The 19,328-nt window shown below is 44.2% G+C and overlaps 1 protein-coding gene across 2 annotated transcripts in view; it reads left to right on the top strand.

Moving 5' to 3' along the window:
• MYH9 (myosin heavy chain 9) overlaps positions 1-19,328 on the top strand; it is a 99,137-nt gene that overhangs the window by 67,032 nt on the left and 12,777 nt on the right. For both annotated transcript variants that reach the window (XM_075937802.2, XM_075937811.2), the window contains exons 14-26: positions 7-180; positions 726-840; positions 4,066-4,259; positions 6,356-6,477; positions 7,486-7,555; positions 8,773-8,933; positions 9,762-9,870; positions 10,821-10,952; positions 11,595-11,801; positions 12,567-12,704; positions 17,048-17,171; positions 18,023-18,194; positions 18,754-18,966. In XM_075937802.2, coding sequence (XP_075793917.1) covers positions 7-180; positions 726-840; positions 4,066-4,259; positions 6,356-6,477; positions 7,486-7,555; positions 8,773-8,933; positions 9,762-9,870; positions 10,821-10,952; positions 11,595-11,801; positions 12,567-12,704; positions 17,048-17,171; positions 18,023-18,194; positions 18,754-18,966 — 1,931 coding nt within the window. The remainder of the gene's footprint in view (positions 1-6; positions 181-725; positions 841-4,065; positions 4,260-6,355; positions 6,478-7,485; positions 7,556-8,772; positions 8,934-9,761; positions 9,871-10,820; positions 10,953-11,594; positions 11,802-12,566; positions 12,705-17,047; positions 17,172-18,022; positions 18,195-18,753; positions 18,967-19,328) is intronic.

Raw genomic sequence — 19,328 nt, forward strand, 5'->3', positions numbered from 1 at the left:
CTTTAGGCGGGGCCCCCTGGCATATTGGCTCTGCTTGATGAAGAATGCTGGTTCCCAAAAGCAACTGACAAAAGCTTTGTGGAAAAGGTGATGCAGGAACAAGGCAACCACCCCAAATTCCAGAAGCCAAAACAACTGAAAGACAAAGCTGACTTCTGCATTATGCATTATGCTGGGAAGGTAAGACTTTTATGGCTGTGTGGCATGAAACCAGAATATGCTGCTGACTTCTGCAAATCTAACGAGATCTAACTGTTCTTAGAATTTTAATTTACACCAATTGAAGAAGTTTCTATAATTGGTCAGGTACCTGACCTATCTGACCCTACCAAATGCACTCTCCTTGTGGCTTAGGAAGCTTTACCTACAAAAGTACTGCTAGACTTTAAATGCCAGTCTGGACAAAGATGACCTAACTTGAATATTTGTTCCCCAAAAGTCAATAAGTTGAGTGATCTCCCACTGCTGTTCAGTGACAATTCCAAGGTAGTGCATGCTGGTATCACAACCTTATTCCTAGTTCTAACTGCATATACCTCAGCAATTTTTCAGTTTAGTTTAATTTTGTAGATGTGCTCATTGGATATCTTATAGCAAGCAGAATGGTGGGCACAGCGTCAGATCCTAACTGCATCCTTTATGTTGGTTTTTATGGCCCTATCCGATCCTGCTCTCTTGGAAACCCTCAGACAATGTCTTGGTCACAAACATGATTCTTTCCCTAGGTGGATTACAAAGCAGATGAGTGGCTGATGAAGAACATGGACCCTCTGAATGATAACATTGCTACTCTTCTCCACCAATCCTCAGACAAGTTTGTGTCTGAGCTGTGGAAAGATGGTATGTGATTTAAAACTTTCTTGTTAACGGTCTTAACTAGAAGAATTTATATTTAACTTCTGGTATCCGATAAAGCTAACAAGATGTGCTGCTTTTCCCCTTTAGAATAAGAATGTAGATCAGCATGATCAGGAATAGTCCTGGTTGAGACTGTTTGTTTTAAATTCTGACCCACAATACCCACTCCCACCTGCTTCTGTGATGTCTCTTGCATTTTTGTCCTGTTTGAACCAGCAAAAAATGTTATAGCCTGCAGATCATGCTAGAGACCAATTTTCCTCATGCTACTAAAACCAAAAAAATGAGTTCCATTATATACAATATATAGTAACCAAACACAAGTTTTACTCCTTTTTACTTCTTTAAAAAAAACCAACTTGCTTAAACCATGTAAAATACTTTTAATTCCTGATGGACCTCAAATTTTATCTCATTTAAATGCCAGTATTAAATTTAAAAAAAAAACATGCTTTATGTTGCTGATTCTATTTGACACTGACTAAAGATTTAGAATTTAACACAGTTTTGTGTGGTGTGTTGGGTTTTTTTGGTGGGGGGTGTTCGGCCCATTCAGTTTCACTCGGAACAAATCTGCTTCCACTGTTATGGCAGAGGGTACTGCGGGACTTGAGGGACTGTTATGGCAGAGGGTACTCCGCTCCCACTGGGGTTTCCAATCTGGAACTTGCTGTTTGTTTGCTTTCTTTGTTTAGGTGGTAATACTGTACAAGAGAAATATCCCCTCTAGCTGAAATGAGGGGTTCACATTTATTGGCTTATAGCTGCAGTGCATGCCAAGCTACTTTTCTAACCAAGGAATTCCAGGCTAAAATCTGAATCTACTAGAACGTAGCCTGTAGCTACGATACCCAAACAGGAAGTCTCAGAGGGCAAAATGATTTAGTTAATTCTGTGTCTAGTGTGTTCTTGCTCCAGTATCATTAGGTATTTTACTCTTTCCTCTTTGGATGTGTTGCTTTGACTCTGACTGTTACTCTCGCTTTTTTCCTTGGGTTTTCTTTGACGTCTCTGTCTATTGCAGAGATGCAGAACGTTCAGAGAGCCTATTTCTATCAACACTTTCCTATTCTTCATCTAGAACCAGGTGACTGAGAAACCCGGCTGTGTCATGTGTAACGCATCTTAGCCATGCAAGAAATGCTTCAATTAATTCTTCTGTCCCTTTGCCACTCCTGCTTCTCTTTGTTCAGTCCTTTCGCTTCATGCCAGTAGCCCCTCTTGGACTTGAAAAGCAAATGCAAAGCTCATACCTTGTAGTGAGATGCTTGAAAATGCAGGTACATCTACATGCTGTCTATATACTCCTAAGACCTGCATAGGAGTAGTTAGAAAAGAAACCTAGGAATATTCAAAAGAAACCTAGGAATATTCAAAAAGTGAACATTTCCTTAATCTACCTGAATGCAGACCCAGTGGTTTTTTTTGGTTTTGGTTTGGTTTTGCATTTCAGTGCAGGAGTCTGAGGGATGGTTTCTGAGATGGTACCTATAAAAACAGAATTTCAGCTGAATAGTGTTCTAGTGAAATGACTTTACTTCAGTTGCTAACCATTGGAGAATGACTTGGTGACTGTTTATGTGACTTGTTCTGCATGGAAAATGGACTACCTGGTAAACACTGTGCTGCCTCAGGCTTGCAGAGATTCATCCAAAAATGACAGAATGCAGCTGAACAGTCCCCATGTACTTACTAGCTAAAGCTTCTGTCTAAGTTATTGTCATTTATGCAGTTTTCATGTAGATTGTAGGTATCAAGATTAAGAGGATTGTTCGAGCCAGAATCTGGGATACTCTTCTGTGGATTTCCCTATGATGTCATCCAACACCATAGCTGCCTTTCCTCCCTAGTTTGAAAGACTTAACTATTTTTAGCAGCTGTTGTAAGGGTGACAGAGTGTAACGTTGTCTTTGCTGCCTAGTAGAGCCTGCCTCTTCGTAGGGTATCTCTTCTTACTAAAAGCTTTTTATTTTAATGTAATTTAATTATTTGCTTTTACATCCTAAAGCAGGGTTGTACTCCGTGAAATATATTCTCATGGAGTGGTTTTCTTTCCTCCCCCATGGATTTGATAATAGCTTTTGCCTGACATCTAAACTTGGGATTTGAAGATCAGAGAAGCAATAGTGCTACAAAGCCAATGTAATTAGGAGTTTAAGAAATGTGTGTCTTAGTTTTGCAGGCTGGTAGCAATAGGGTAGGAAAGTTGGGAAGATAGTGCTATAGCTTCTCCTGGTCTTTCCCCTAAACTTTGGCCAGTGTCTGTTGATAAAATAGTCTCAATTCAAAGATAGGGATGTTCAGTTAATGTGTCTCTCTAGTGGCTGCTTCAATTTTTTGGAGCACAGTGTTTGTGGTACAAAAGGAAGCTGTTAGAGCCTAACATCTTTTTCCAGCAAGGCTGTTGGAAGTGCAATACCTTTTCATATCTAACTTAGTGTACTTAACATTTGAGTCACTTTGTAAAGGACAAGAGGTTCCAAGTTAGGTCCTAGGCTGAATGTTAGAAATGCCATGTTTTTACTTGGAAACTAACCGAATCTGATGAGGAATCTGAGCCAGTCTACACTAGAGTTATTTCAAAATAACAAGCAGAACAGTCACACTACCAAGCCTGTTTTCCAAATTATTCCTCATAGAAAGGAGGAGTTATGTTTATTTTGAAATAGTGGTACTGTGGACACTCCACTGCTGCTATTTCAAAACAACTATTCCCCAGAATCATTCAAAGTAATTACTCCCCAGTGCTTCCTGGGGCTCTTAAGTTGAGGTACCACATCTACGTTAAGAGAGCCTGCCTTAGACTAATTTTGAGGCTTTCCATTCATGTGGACACACTATTTTGAAATATGTATTGGGGAGTTATTTTGAAATTTCCTAGTGTAGACATGCCCTGAGGTAGTAAACAGAAAATCCATTATGCCACTTCTTGTCTGCTCTTCAGAATACAACTGGCTCTCTTTAACCACCAGTTGGGTACATCTCATGCAACAATTCATCACTCCGAGACCCAGTAGTGAGCTGCTGCTTTCTTTCCTTCCTGCCCCATTCCTGCACCAATCTGGACAGGACTTCTACATCTGTATAGAGAAGAAGCAAAAAGGGTCCTACAGCTCCTCTCTTATCCTGCTCTATCCAAATATTTTTTGCACACACACTAACCTGTCGGACTAGTGGAAGTTCTAACTCTTTTTCTGTTCTCTTTAGTTGACCGTATAGTTGGGCTAGATCAAGTGGCCGGTATGTCAGATACAGCATTGCCAGGAGCCTTTAAAACCAGGAAGGGTATGTTCCGAACAGTGGGACAGCTCTACAAAGAACAGCTATCCAAGCTGATGGCTACCCTGAGAAACACCAACCCCAACTTTGTCCGCTGCATCATACCCAACCATGAGAAGAAGGTAAAGGATAGTTTCTGGCTGGGCTAGCAAAATACTGATATAGTATCTTGGGAGGGAGGGGATGACTGGTAAACCTGCTGCTTCTGAGGGATACAGCTATGGCTTTCAATCTCTTGTAAAGCTTTGTAGGAAGATCTGAAGAGTATTCTTCTCTGGTGACTACATGTGTTGCAGAAGCAGCATCTACCTCTGTTACTCTTTAAATCTGTCAGGTTAGTTAGTCCACTTCTGATACCTGCCTGAAGCGCAAAGATGTATGACTTCCTTTCTAGTTGACGTAACATTGACCAGTCATACTGTCCTAAGGTACCGAGCATAGGTGTGCGCAGCACATTTCATTCGGGTGTGCACCCAAAGAATTTTTAAAAAAATGTACTCTTGGACCCCCATTAGCCACGCCTCCTGGAGGTAACACTTTCGGGGAAATATGGACACATGACCAGAAATAAAAGGTGTCATCTGACCCCCCCCCCCCCCCAGGGACTTTAATCCCTATTGGTAAGAGGATGGTGGGAAGTTTGGCCCTCACAAAACCCCCCTCATGCAACTATCCTGCAATTGCATTAACCCAATGTGTGTGACATTAACTCAGGAGGTGGAGAAACTGGGGGACGAGTTTCCTCCCATGAGCACAATAAATTTTGTGTTGTGCACCAGTACTGAGTTTATGGCTTGTTTGGATGTGCCACTGTGTGGCACCCAAGTTATTAATAAATATCTTATGAATCTCTGCCTTTTCCCTCTGCTGCTCTGTCTCCTTCGCTTGCTCCATCATCTCCCCTGGTGCCTGCTGGCCCCCCCCAACCCCTCACCCACCTTTGCTGTCCTGATGCCTCCCCTTCTCACTGCCCTCAGCCTTCCTGAGACCTGCCCCCCTCCACCAGCCTTTCTCTACACCCCCCCTGCTCACTCCTCCAGTAGCCCCACTCTGATCATGTGAGCAACCCCTCCTCATCCCCTCTTCCAACACCTCCCTCTACACACCTGCCCTGCCTCTCACCTCTAGTGCTGGTCCCTCCCCTGTAGGTGTCTGCCCTTCTGCTTCACCCCCAGAATCCCGTGGTACCTGCACCTTCCCTTAGCCCTGCACCCTCCTGGTGCCTCCCCCTTCCCTCACTGCCCCTGCCCCCTTTGCCCTCTTTTTTTCCCTGATGCCCACACCCTCTGTCCCCGTTCCCCTCATGCCCCTGTGCCCTCACATGCCTTGCTCCATCCCCGTCTTCCTCATGCCCACCCCTTCTTTCAAGCCTTCTCCCAGCACCTTCCCTTCTCCCCTCTAGCCCCCAAAGCCCTTCCCCTCGGGGGGCAGGAAGCAGAGCTGGCGGGGGGGGGGGGGGGGGAGGCGGCACGGGGACGGGGACGACAAGGAACGCGGGGCTGGCTGGGAGGAAGAGGGGGGGCTGGGCGAAAGAGGGGGATGGGAAGCAGCTCTGGGAGGGAGCGGCGGCCAGCTGTGTTGCCCCCTATTCTGGGCCAGATGTGCTACCTCGGGTCCCCTGTTTCCAGGCCAGCCGCACAGCTCCTGACCCGACCCCCCCCCCCCAGCTCTGCTGCTTCTGACCCAAGCCGACCCCGCCCCGGGCCAACTGTGCTGCACCTGATCCCCTGCCTGGAGCACACTCCCCCGCCTTCCTGCCCGGGGTTTAAACTCACTTTGCTTGATGGGGTGGTGGGGTGACAATGCTGCGTCCCTGCCGCCGCTTTCCGTGGGGTCCTAAGACCTGCTGGTTTTGGCCACGCATGCGCGGCAAACCCGGTGCGGCATCTGTTCTCCAGAGCGCTAAAGCGGCGCTCCTTCGCTCACACCCCTGCACCATGGGCGGCCCTTTGAAACATTAGGGTGTGCCCGGGCACACCCGTCACACCCCGTGCGCATGCCTATGGTGTCGCGAATGAATCCCGTAACTCCCTTAACTTTGTAGGTGGGATGCTGCTTTGAGATCTTGCTTTCATCTTGATTCATGATGAGATAAAGAGTTAAGATTTCTTCATCTTACCTGTTGTTCTGGTAGTCTTTATTGTAAGAAGGTATAAGGATGTTTTTTACAGCTCTTGTTATAAAAGTTTTACAATTGCAAAATACTTTCTCTCATTAGGCTGGCAAACTGGACCCCCATTTAGTCTTGGATCAGCTCCGCTGTAATGGAGTGCTGGAAGGAATCCGTATCTGCCGACAGGGCTTTCCCAATAGAGTCGTCTTCCAGGAGTTTAGGCAAAGGTAAAAGTTCCGATAGAGCATAAAAGCAGCCTTTTAATCATACCAGTTTAAATGCATGCTCAATATGTAAGAGCTTCTTGTTTTAATCGCAATTTGATTCTCTGCTTCTAAATGGCAGGGAACTTAAATATCGAAGGCAGTAATGTAGCAGTTGTCCACTTGTTACGGGAGTGAGGCCTCCCTAGAGGTTCTGGTAATCTGTTGGATATAGGCTGCTTTGCTTCTCACAACAGCTGTAACTTGGTAAATCTATAGTTGGTATGGTGGGAAGAAGACCTTAGCCGAGGTTGTGGCTTTATTATCTTTTACTGAAGGGCATAAATGCTGTGTATTGTAATCCACTACAGATTGGACCTCCCTAGTCTGGCATCCTTGGGACCTGAGTGGTCCCGAAGGAGGGATTTTTTGCTGTATCAAATGATATCATTTCTGCCCCCTGCTCCCCCTAGCCCGGCTCTGCTCCTACTCTGGTCCCCCACCCAACTCCTCACCTGCCACCAGCCCTGCTGCCCCTTCACGGCAGCCCATGGTCCTGCCGCTAGGGCTCCCAGCTCCATCATGGCAAACCACTGTCCTGCTGCCAGTGCTCCTGGCCCTGCCAGCCCACAGGTCTGCCGCTGGGACTCCTCCTCCACCCCGTGGGACTGCCACAAGGGCTCCTGGCCTCACCATGGCAACCCACTACCCCACTGGCATTCCTGCCACCTGCTCAGCTGCCCTCCCACAGCCAGCCTCACTGGGCTTCTGGACCCCACAGGGCTCCTGCCTCTGGCACTCCAATGGCACACTCTGGTTCAGTGACATCCGTGGTCCTGCCAGACCATGGCTGTGCCAGACCAGGGAGTCCTGGTTGAGAGAGGTTCAACCTTTAGTTACAAACTATACAAATTCATAGCGCCATGGGAATATGTTCCTACCATTAGTCTCTCCAGATTTCTTCATCTGAGTGTCTAGTGCAACCTATATGAGATCTGTCAAACTGGTCTAATACATGGATTATCCCTGCAGATATGAGATCCTGACTCCAAATTCAATTCCCAAGGGATTCATGGATGGAAAGCAGGCTTGTGTGCTGATGGTAAGCCACATCCTAAACCCTACTTGTGTGCCTCTGGGCTCGTGAGGAGAATGAGGAGTATTACAGAATATATCACATGTGCTCACAGACCTGAATTTTCCAACTCGATTGTCTGGTCTGTTACGGGGAGAGCAGCAGAAGACTATTGAAAGTAAAAATCCCTTTACCTGATGCTGCTGGATCTTCTGCTAGCCAAATGACATACTGGGATTTTTTCATGCTGGTGAGCTGAGACTGACACATGGCAGCTCTGTAAGATGGCAGTGGTTCTGGTCTGAGTGGTGTTTGCTGGCAGTAAAACTGTTCCTGATGCATATTTGAACATGTTCTTTGAGACCAATGTCTTTGGCCTGTAGTGATAGCTGCTTTTAGTGCAGTCTCCAAGTGGCTAGTGCAGGAATGCCTGTTTTCAAAGTGGCTATCTAGCATTCAGACCAAAACTGAACTAGTTTGTAGTGGATGCCACATCCACTCTGTCATGTGCAAATTTTTTTCCAGCTGTTAAATGCTTAATGCTAGCCAGTTCCAAGGGGAAGATGATGTTGGGTGGAGCACTTCTGGCAAGGGTAAAGAAGCTAGAAGAGCCCTATCATTTATGAGAGGGATCAGCAGATGTGTGCTGTTTAGGAAGGGAAGAGGAAGATTAGCTACAATATATGTTTGTTTTGATTCAACCCAAACAACCTCTAGCAGAGGATGGGAGCACAATACTATAAATTGGCTAGTAATATGTACTTTGTGCAAAAGTGGCCAAACCAGGACACACACATTCTCCAAAGCAATCTTGTAGATTTATACAACACTTGAGCATTCTAAATATCACTGCATGTTTCCTCTGACTCTCCATCCCTCCCCATCCCAACTTTGACTGAGCTGTAAGAATCCTCCAGCTAAGGATAAGATTTCCTTTAGAGCAGTGGTTTTCAACCTTCTTTTCATTTGCAGACCCCTAGAAAATTTCAAATGGAAATACATGAGACCCTTTGGAAATCTTACACCTATTCCCTGGATCCTGAGGGATCTACAGACCACATGGTGAAAACCACTGCTCTAAAGCCAGCTGCGACAACTGGCCAAATGATCTCAGTGCAGGGGAGAAATGGTCTCTAGTATAGTAAACAGTAGTTGTGACATCTCATTCAGAGCAGTCCTAGTGCACCTACAATAAGATTTTCCTATTTATAATGGATATATCCCCCCCCCTTCTCTCCCTTTAGATCAAAGCATTGGAGCTAGATCCAAACCTGTTTAGAATTGGACAGAGTAAAGTTTTTTTCAGAGCTGGAGTCCTTGCTCACCTTGAGGAGGAAAGAGACCTGAAGATCACAGATGTCATTATTGAGTTCCAAGCGTGCTGCAGAGGATACCTAGCCAGAAAGTAAGGACCATATTCCATGGTGACCATATTCCATGGTGAACATATGTATCATGCATACTTACTCTTGTTAGGTCAAGCTTATGTTCTGTGAAGCCAACTAAAAATGGTTCTTTTCAGAGGACTACCTGAGGTTTCAGTCACAAAATGCAGCAGCTGATGTTGAAGGCATTTACAGAATTCAACTATAGTTTATGAAAACTCTACACCAGAATGAAATGACAGTGCCTTTACTAAATCCTGGTAAAGACTTCAGCAAGAAAGTGTTTGAGCTAGTATCTTACATCCTCATTTTTTTGTAATCTGTAAAGCACACTCTTCTCTATAGGTACTTCTAACAGTGGAGAAGCCTTTTGCCAGAGCAGTCACAGCCAGAGATGGTAGAAGTGAGAATGTGAAAAGGATTTCTATATCAACATGGAGATATAGTGTAGGGCAATACAAATGTTTAGTTTTAAGAGGCAGACATGTGAAGAAGATAACCACAGCACACTTCTGTAAGCATACCAATGCTATGGTGAGCAAACAGATATCAAACCAATAGTGAAGGTAGTCATGGGCAAGGGAGCAAAGATCTCTTGTAGGGAGTCACTGAGGCAGGGAGGATTGTTCCTCATGGCAAAACTTGGAGAGGAGGTTCTTCTGCACTGCTGAGGAAAATGAATGGACAGCAGCCCATGTATACTGAGCAGTACAGTCAAGGTCTGAAATAAAGGAAAGTTTAGAGAGGACTATCTGGAAATGACAGTTGGAGATGGCTGGAGATTCATTTGATATAGAAGTCTGTGGATCTTGTGGCTTCGGTTTTCTGACCCCTCTTATTATTTTCAGGGCGTTTGCCAAACGTCAGCAGCAACTAACTGCAATGAAAGTGCTTCAGAGGAACTGTGCTGCTTACTTGAAGCTACGTAACTGGCAGTGGTGGAGGCTCTTCACCAAGGTACACCTTCTTACTTGGCTATTCGAGGAAGGGTTAACAGCTGTAACTGGAGCTTTCCATATTCAAGACCATCTTTTCTATACAGTCTCTCTGCTCCATGTTGTAGCTGGATAATACCAACAGAGCTGACCAAGTGTAGTTATGCAGGATATCTGCATGCTTAAGGTACTCTGTTGCATGGGAATCTAGTAGTGTTGTGGAAAAAGCAAGTGTCCTCTTCAAGCCCTTAAGAGCCTTATACTCTGCACACTTCTAAGAGGAAGGCTGTTCGCTGTATAGCTGACCTGTGCTGTTGCTGGGAGTTGTTTAGAATGATTGCCAGAGGGGTTCACTATCTCTCTCCAGAGCAGTAGAAGAAAAGACGGGGGGTTGTCTGAACATCTGATTCTCTACTAGTGGGATCAACCATGTCTTTACCTATACTGAAGTGGGCATCAACAGGAATTGGGCCCTTGAGCTGAGTCAGGAGCACAGTAAATCTTCGTCTTCCTTTACTGTGAGACTTATTCTACCTCTGCCTTCCTGTAAATCAGCGTTTCCCAACATGCAGAGGGACTTGCACTCTTGCACATATCTCTTCTGCTTCTTTTTTGGTGCAGCAACAGGTGCTTTATTTAGCTAGACAATACTTACCTCTTTCTTGCTGTATCTTGAAGGGTGGGTGGGCATCAAGAGCTAGTGATGTGGTTAGGTTACACTGAATTTCCAGTGATACTGCTTCTATGCAGCATCTCTTACCATAGCATTCTTTGGTATCCCCAACAAAATCCTGGCAGTTGGCCATTCCTTTAGATCAGCTAACCCTTATCTAACCTTTCATTAGGACTGGCCTTTTTCTAGCATAAGTTTCCTTCAGTGCCCATTTACTGAATGAGCGCCTCTTTATGCTATTTTTCTTGCTATTGACTCTCTCTGCATTCCACTGATTTTTTTTTCCCTCCTCCTTGCAGGTGAAACCACTACTGCAGGTAAGCAGGCAGGAAGAGGAGATGATGGCCAAGGAAGAAGAGCTGGTGAAGGTCAAGGAAAGGCAATTAGCTGCAGAAAGCAGACTGACTGAGATGGAGACCCTCCAAACGCAGGTGAATCTCCCTCCCAAAACTCCAACTTGTCAAACTGCTAGATGTCTATCCTGTCACACAGTTAATCCATAATGTACAAACTGCAGAATTCCTGCTTAAATGTGTGCATCAGTTTTCTTTAGGTTATACATTCCAGCTCTCCTCTCTTAGTGGATCAGTATAGTACAGCAAATGGCTGTTACTCTGATAGCCATCATTTGGATCAAAATCTCAATTGACTGAATATTATGGAGAGTCACTGAAACAGAATGTGGTCACTAATTCTCTCTGGCTTGGAGTACAGAGGGATTTGTGGTGTGAGTTTTGTTTAGGGATAACATCTGTGGGTTTTTGCTATGACCAGGGAGAAGGAAATATTCCTCATTCAAGAGAGGTGGTCCCCAGACATTTCTTAAGGGTTGATGTAACACATGGTTACATTACACAAGTTTATGTAAGGAGGGAAAAGAAACTTAAAACATGACATGCTTATTTAGGCTTGAATAGCAGCAAGAGACCCCTGGCCCTGTGCTGAGGAGAGTCCATGCAAAAGGAAAATCATATCTACAAAATATAGGAAAGAGTACCTGAAGTTTAGCACAAAAGTGAAGTGTAAAGTTTGTGATTAGGAATTTAAAGATCCTGGGCTTGTCTCCTGTTTAGCTAATGGCAGAAAAGATGCAGCTGCAAGAGCAGCTGCAGGCAGAGACTGAGCTCTGTGCCGAGGCTGAGGAGATAAGGGCCCGTCTAACAGCAAAGAAACAAGAGTTGGAGGAAATCTGTCATGACCTGGAGGCTAGGGTGGAAGAGGAGGAGGAACGGTGTCAACATTTGCAGGCTGAAAAGAAGAAAATGCATCAAAACATTCAGGTAATGTCCTGGGAATGGTATAAATGTGTGAATGGAACTGGCTGTGAGTAACAGAATAGTGGTGCTTCCTCAGTGGGAAGGATAACAGAACAGGAGGCAAAAAATTGTGATAGGAAGGTGGGATCTGAACTCAACACTAACTTGTTGTGGTCTGTTGTCTCATTTGTGCCTTCAGGAAGTTGGCACAAACGGCTATTTGAGGAGAAGCAATAGGACAATTCTAGATGGGGTCAGCTAAGCTGAATATGCATATAGCTATCTGAGAATTTTCCCTGTCCTTAAGTGAGGCTTAGATCTGAGGTTTCTCCTAGATCAGTGGTTCCCAAACTTTTTGGCATCACGCCTCCCTTTTTGATTTTTGAGAAACCCTCATCCCCCCCCCCCCCCAAATAGCAGCAAAACTTGGGGTGGGATTGACGGGGGTATATGTGGCTGGATCGCCTTGCACCCTCTGGAATTTCTTCACGCTCCCCCAGTTTGGGAACCCATGTCCTCGGTGGTTAGGTGGAACCTTAATTAAAATGGGAGTCTGTCTGGAGATTACATATTCTTTCTAGCAGAAACAGTTATGTCACTTTGTCACTTAGGTGACTACATACTTGATTATATTTATAGCTGGGAGGCAGTGTGCCACATCAAATTGGTGACTACAAAATTTGATTCCTTTTTAATATTTTGGGGTGGATCAGTTTGAGGGACAATTTGTATTAATGGTAGTATTAATACATGAGTAGCATGCCTTGCTTTACTCTGGGCTTTCCTCAGGAACTAGAGGAGCAGCTGGAAGAAGAGGAAAGTGCAAGGCAGAAACTGCAGCTGGAGAAGGTTACCACAGAGGCCAAGCTGAAGAAGCTAGAGGAAGATCTGATAGTCATGGATGATCAGAATCTTAAACTGGCCAAGGTAAGGAGCACTCACAGCTCCCTACACAAGTGTTGGGAGTGCCAGCTAGTCTGGTGAGTTCAGGAAGGCAGATGCAGCAACTCTTGGTATGTTGTGACAAGGGAGGAGCTAAATTGGGTGTTGAGTGACTGCTGCTTTCCTGAGCTTGAACACATTCCTGAAATTAGTTACCAGCTAATAAGTTGACATGCAGAGACTGGTACTGTACTGTGCTTAAACAGTCTTGAGTGCACCTATTCTGTTTGATTGTATTGCTTAGGGTGAGCAACATGTAGCCTGAAGAGCTCTCTTCACTTTCAGAAGGCTATCTAATACCAGTCAGCTATTTTAAAAATAGCCAGTATTTGTAGTATACACTGAATCCTGAAGCCTCCTTCATCACCAGGTTTTATCTCCCTTTGGTCAGTGTACAGTTCCTTCCAAGGAATGGTCCTGAAGACCTAGAGATCAGTTTCTGCTCCCCTTCAGTCAGCGAACCTTCCTCTGAAGCCAGTCAGCACCCATTCCTTGTGTCCTCAAGAAGTGTGATTGCTAGAGAGCTCACAGGATAGGAGTGCAGCTTGGTATGCATGAGATGATTTGACCTGATACTGTCATTCAAACACTGCCAACCTTGAACAAATTGTCCAGTGCAGTGAAAGAGCCAGGGATCATATTTGGCCTAAATTTAAAGTATCCTAATTCTTAATTCAGGATACTAAAGTGGAAGGGTGATATTCATAGAATCATAGGACTGGAAGGGACCTCAAGAGGTCATCGAGTCCAGCCCCCCGCCCTCAAGGCAGGACCAAGCTCCGTCTACACCATCCCTGACAGATGTCTGTCTAACCTGTTCTTAAATATCTCCAGAGAGGGAGATTCCACCACCTCCCTTGGCAATTTATTCCAATATTTGACTACCCTGACAGTTAAGAATTTTTTCCTAATGTCCAATCTAAACCTCCCTTGCTGCACTTTAAGCCCATTACTCCTTGTCCTGTCCTCAGAAACCAAAAGGAACAAATTTTCTCCTTCCTCCTTGTGACACCCTTTTAGATATTTGAAAACCGCTATCATGTCCCCCCCCTTAATCTTCTTTTTACCAAACTAAACAAGCCCAGTTCATGAAGCCTGGCTTCATAGGTCATGTTCTCTAAATCTTTAATCATTCTTGTCGCTCTTCTCTGTACCCTTTCCAATTTTTCCACATCTTTCTTGAAATGTGGCGCCCAGAACTGGACACGGTACTCCAGCTGAGGCCTAACTAGTGCAGAGTAGAGCGGCAGAATGACTTCACGAGTTTTGCTTACAACACACCTGTTGATACAACTTAGAATCATATTTGCTTTTTTTGCAACAGCATCACACTGTCGACTCATATTCAACTTGTGGTCCACTATGACCCCTAGATCCCTTTCCGCCATGCTCCTTCCTAGACAGTCGCTTCCCATCTTGTATGTATGGAACTGATTGTTCCTTCCTAAGTGGAGCACTTTGAATTTCTCTTTATTAAACTTCATCCTGTTTACCTCTGACCACTTCTCTAACTTGCTAAGGTCATTTTGAATTATGTCCCTATCCTCCAAAGAAGTTGCAACCCCACCCAGTTAGGTATCATCTGCAAACTTATCACCTGGAGATAAAATTTCTCAATGGCTTAAATGACTGCTTCTTGGAGCAGCTGGTGCAGGAACCCACAAGGGGAGAGGCAATTCTCGATTTAGTCCTGAGTGGAGCGCAGGAGCAGGTCCAGGATATAACCGTTACAGGACTGCTTGAGAATAGTGACCATAATATAATAACATTCAACGTTCCTGTGGTGGGAAGAACACCTCAGCAGTCCAGCACCCTGGCATTTAATTTCAAAAAGGGGAATTACACAAAAATGAGGAGGTTAGTTAAACAGAAATTAAAAGGCACAGTGACTAGAGCCAACTCCCTGAAAGTTGCATGGAAACTTTTTAAATACACCATAACAGAAGCCCAACTTAAATGTATACCCCAAATTAAAAAACATAGCAAGAGACCTAAAAAAGAGTCACCGTGGCTTAACCACCATGTAAAAGAAGCAGTGAGGGACAAAAAGGTATCTTTTAAGAAGTGGAAGTCCAATCCTAGTGAGATAAATAGAAAGGAACATAAAAAGCAAGTGTAAAAATGTAATAAGAAAAGCAAAAAAAGATTTTGAGAAACAGCTAGCCAAAAACTCAAAAATAAATAACAATGTTTAAGTACATTAGAAGCAGGAAGCCTGCTAAAAAACCTGTGGGTCCCCTAGATGATCGAGATATAAAAGGAGCAATCATGGACAATAAAGCCATTGCAGAGAAACTAAATGATTTCTTTGCTTCAGTCTTCACGGCTGAGGACATTGGGGAGATTCCTGAATCTGCACCGTACTTTGTGGGTGATGAATCTGAGGAACTGTCCCAGATTGAAGTGTCATTAGAGGAGGTTTTGGAACAAATAGAAAAACTTAATGTTAATAAATCTCCGGGACCGGATGGCATTCATCCAAGGGTTCCTAAAACTCAAATGGGAAATTGCTGAGCTATTATCTGTGGTTTGTAACCTATCCTTTAAATCGGCTTCCGTACCTAATGACTGGAAGGTAGCCAATGTGACACCAATATTTAAAAAGGGCTCTAGAGGCCACCCTGGCAATTACAGACCGGTAAGTCTAACTTCAGTACTGGGCAAATTAGTTGAAACAATAGTAAAGAATAAAATTGTGAGGCATGTAGAAGAACATAATTTGTTGGACAAAAGTCAACATGGTTTCTGTAAAGGGAAATCATGTCTTACTAATCTATTAGTTCTTTGAAGGGGTTAACAAACATGCGGAGAAGGGGGATCCAGTAGATATAGTATACTTGGATTTTCAGTGCCTTTGACAAGGTCCCTCGCCAAAGGCTCTTGTGTAAATTACATGGCCATGGGATAAGAGGGAAGGTCCTTGCTTGGATTGAGAACTGGTTAAAAGACAGAAAACAAAGGGTAGGAATAAATGGTAAATTTTCAGATTGGAGAGGGGTAACTAGTGGTGTACCCCAAGAGTCAGTCCTGGGACCAATCCTTTTCAACTTATTCATAAATGATCTGGAGAAAGGGGTAAGCAGTGAGGTAGTAAAGATTGCAGATGATACCAAACTGTTTAGGATAGTCAAGACAGAAGCAGACTGTGAGGGACTCCAAGAAGATCTCACCAAACTGAGTGATAGGGCAACAAAATGGCAAATGAAATTTCATGTGGATAAGTGTAAAGTAATGCACATCGGGGGGGAAAAAAAACCCCAATTATACGTACAGTATGATGGGGGCTAATTTGGCTACGACAAATCAGGAAAGAGATCTTGGCGTTATCGTGGACAGTTCTCTGAGAACTTCCACGCAGTGTGCAGTGGCGGTCAAAAAGGCAAACAGGATGCTAGGAATTATTAAGGAAAGGGATAGAAAATAAGACCCAGAATATCTTACTGCCCCTGTATAAAACTATGGTACGCCCACATCTTGAATACTGTGTACAGATGTGGTCTCCTCACCTCAAAAAAGATATTTTGGCCTTGGAAAGGGTTCAGAAAAGGGCAACTAAAATGATTAGGGGTTTGGAACGGGTCCCATATGAGGAGAGGTTAAGGTGACTGGGACTTTTCAGTTTAGAAAAGAGGAGACTGAAGGGGGATATGATAGAGGTATATAAAATCGTGAGTGGTGTGGAGAGGGCGGATAAAGAAAAGTTATTTATTAGTTCCCATAACAGAAGAACTAGAGGACACCAAATGAAATTAATAGGTAGCAGGTTTAAAACTAATAAAAGAAAGTTCTTCTTCACACACACAGCGTGTAGTCAACCTGTAGAACTCCTTGCCAGAGGAGGCTGTGAAGGCTAGGACTATAATAGAGTTTAAAGAGAAGCTAGATAATTTCATGGAGGTTAGGTCCATAAAAGGCTATTAGCCAGGGGATAAAATGGTGTCCTTGGCCTCTGTTTGTCAGAGGCTGGAGAGGGATGGCAGGAGACAAATCGCTTGATCATTGTCTTTTTGGTCCACCCTCTCTGGGGCACCTGGTGCTGGCCACTGTCGGCAGACAGGATACTGAGCTAGATGGACCTTTGGTCTGACCCAGTACAGCTGTTATTATGTTATGTTCTTATTGTCCCTGTATTTAACCCATTGTCTGTAGCCTTTGGGAGATTTTGTCATAGAATGATTCTACATATGGGAATTTGGAAACCCAGGAAATGTGGGTCAGACACCATTCTCAAACCAAATCGAAGACTGAGTTTGGGGTTTGTTTCTGTGGCAGAAGCTGGCACATCAAAATTCCCGCACCAGATTTGACACTTTTTTAAAATCCTTCAGGAGAAAAAACTGTTGGAAGAAAGAATATCTGAATTCACAACCAATCTGACTGAAGAAGAAGAGAAGTCTAAGAGTCTGGCTAAACTCAAGAACAAACATGAAGCCATGATCACAGATCTGGAAGGTAGAGAGGGGGCTTGGGAAGAACTTGCATATTTGGTATTACTGTTTCCCATGAGAGAGGATTTCCTAAATCTTAATTGGACTGATTCTAGGTCTGTGGCCCCATTGGGATTCTAAGTACCAAAGGGTTAATACACTGAGGCTATAGTACTGCTGCTATTGATCAGTTTGATGGAATCATTCAGTGGCTGGCTAGCTGAAGGTTATATGCCTTGTCAGCTGAGCTTTGGTCTAAATAAAACCCTCTAAACTGATGGACTAATGGCGAAGAAAGACTGGTTCCATTTGTTTTCATGCTGTGGGAGTCTTTCTGCTTTTCTGCTTCCAGCAGTACCTGTACACTGGGGTTAGTGCTGCTGATGATCCAGAGTGTATCCTTGTTAGTGCAAATGTAAAGATTTTATTCACCTCTGACTGGTCTCTGCAAAAACCTGCTGGGAGAAACGCATCCTGAAGCAGCTGATTTCCTTTCTGTGCAGGGAAGGGAGAGACTGTAGCTACAAAGTGGTGCTTAGCATGTGCAGTGAAATGTAGGTGGCAGGAGTATGGCACTGTCTTCCCTAGCAAAAGCATTCTTATGATGGAGGGAGAATAAGGGGAAGCAGGCTGTAAAGTAACAACTTGAAACACATTTTCTAGATCTCGTGTCTAATAGGACTGAAAGATTGGGGGTAGATGCTGCAGGTCATTGGAAGAACATACAGTATCCAGCGAGGAAGGGGAGTGGGGAGGTTGGATGTCCTGATAGAAAAGATGCACTCGGTTTTGCTCTTTTGCTAATGTATCGTGTGGTGTCCTAAGAATAAATATCTTCATTTATGTTACTGTGTCCTCCTTCCCTGTCTCCTTCAGAACGGCTGCGTCGCGAAGAAAAGCAGCGGCAGGAGTTGGAGAAGACTCGCAGGAAGCTTGAGGGAGACTCCACCGATCTACATGACCAGATTGCTGAGCTGCAGGCTCAGATAGCAGAACTCAAAATGCAGCTGGCCAAGAAGGAAGAGGAACTACAAGCAGCCTTGGCTAGGTGAGGCTTCGCCACCTGATTGCAAAGAAGAGTTTCTTGTCAGTGTTTATTGGAGTACAAACTGAATGGAACAGGCAGCTCTTGTAAACTAGTTTGACTGTAAGATCAGTGCATTTAACACTATTACTTTTTGCTGCTGATTCCTGCCACAGCAATAGAATTAAAATATTCTGTGAAATGCCCATGCTTCCGAGGAACAGCAGTACATCAAAAGGACTTGATGGGGGCAGCAGTAGGAGCAGCTTAGTTTACTTAACAGGTTAAAAAATGCAACCTTGAAAACTCAATGCATAATCTAATGTAGAACATAACGTAATATAATATGTGGCCTCTTCTCTTCTGTCATCCAGTTTTAGAGGTGAGATTATCTAGTTCAGTATGTGGCAGACAGAACTGCTGCCTTAATTGTAGTGAGAATAAGATCAGAAACTGGAATCATGGCCTCAGAAAATGTAGTGCTCTATACTGGTCTCCTACTCATGCTTTTTTCCCCCCGGTCACTCAAGCATCATGTGGCTAGAACTGTATTGTTGTGACTAAAGATCTGTGTCTTTTGCAGGGTGGAAGAAGAGGCAGCTCAGAAGAACATGGCTTTGAAAAAGATCAGGGAACTGGAATCGCAGATCACTGAACTGCAGGAAGATCTGGAATCTGAGCGGGCAGCTAGGAACAAAGCTGAGAAACAGAAGCGGGATCTGGGAGAGGAGTTAGAGGCACTGAAAACAGAGCTAGAGGATACGCTGGATTCAACTGCTGCACAGCAGGAACTCAGGTAACTGCAGTATTCAAAAACAGTGACGCTTGATGGGGCAAACCAGGTGCTAGCATCCTCACCATGGGAGGAGGCAACCCGTGTATTCCGGCATCTAGAGAGACCTGGCTAGTGAAATGTCTGGACAGGATCTAGTCTCTCACAAGGTGGTATCTTTTATGGTTTGTGAAAGCTGATATTTTCCTAATTGTAGAATGGTAAGGTCCCAGAACTACTATTCTTGCAGTCAATAGGCAAAATAGACTGTTTGGAGGACAGCTCTCCAAGCTTTGATCTGAGCTGAGTCACAACACTTAAAAATGGTTGTGTTTGAACTCTGATAATCACTCAAGAATTGTTTTTATCATTTCATAGCTTGTGTT

This window comes from Pelodiscus sinensis, chromosome 1 (assembly GCF_052426305.1).
Source record: "Pelodiscus sinensis isolate ZL-2025 chromosome 1, ASM5242630v1, whole genome shotgun sequence".
Taxonomy (NCBI): domain Eukaryota; kingdom Metazoa; phylum Chordata; order Testudines; family Trionychidae; genus Pelodiscus; species Pelodiscus sinensis.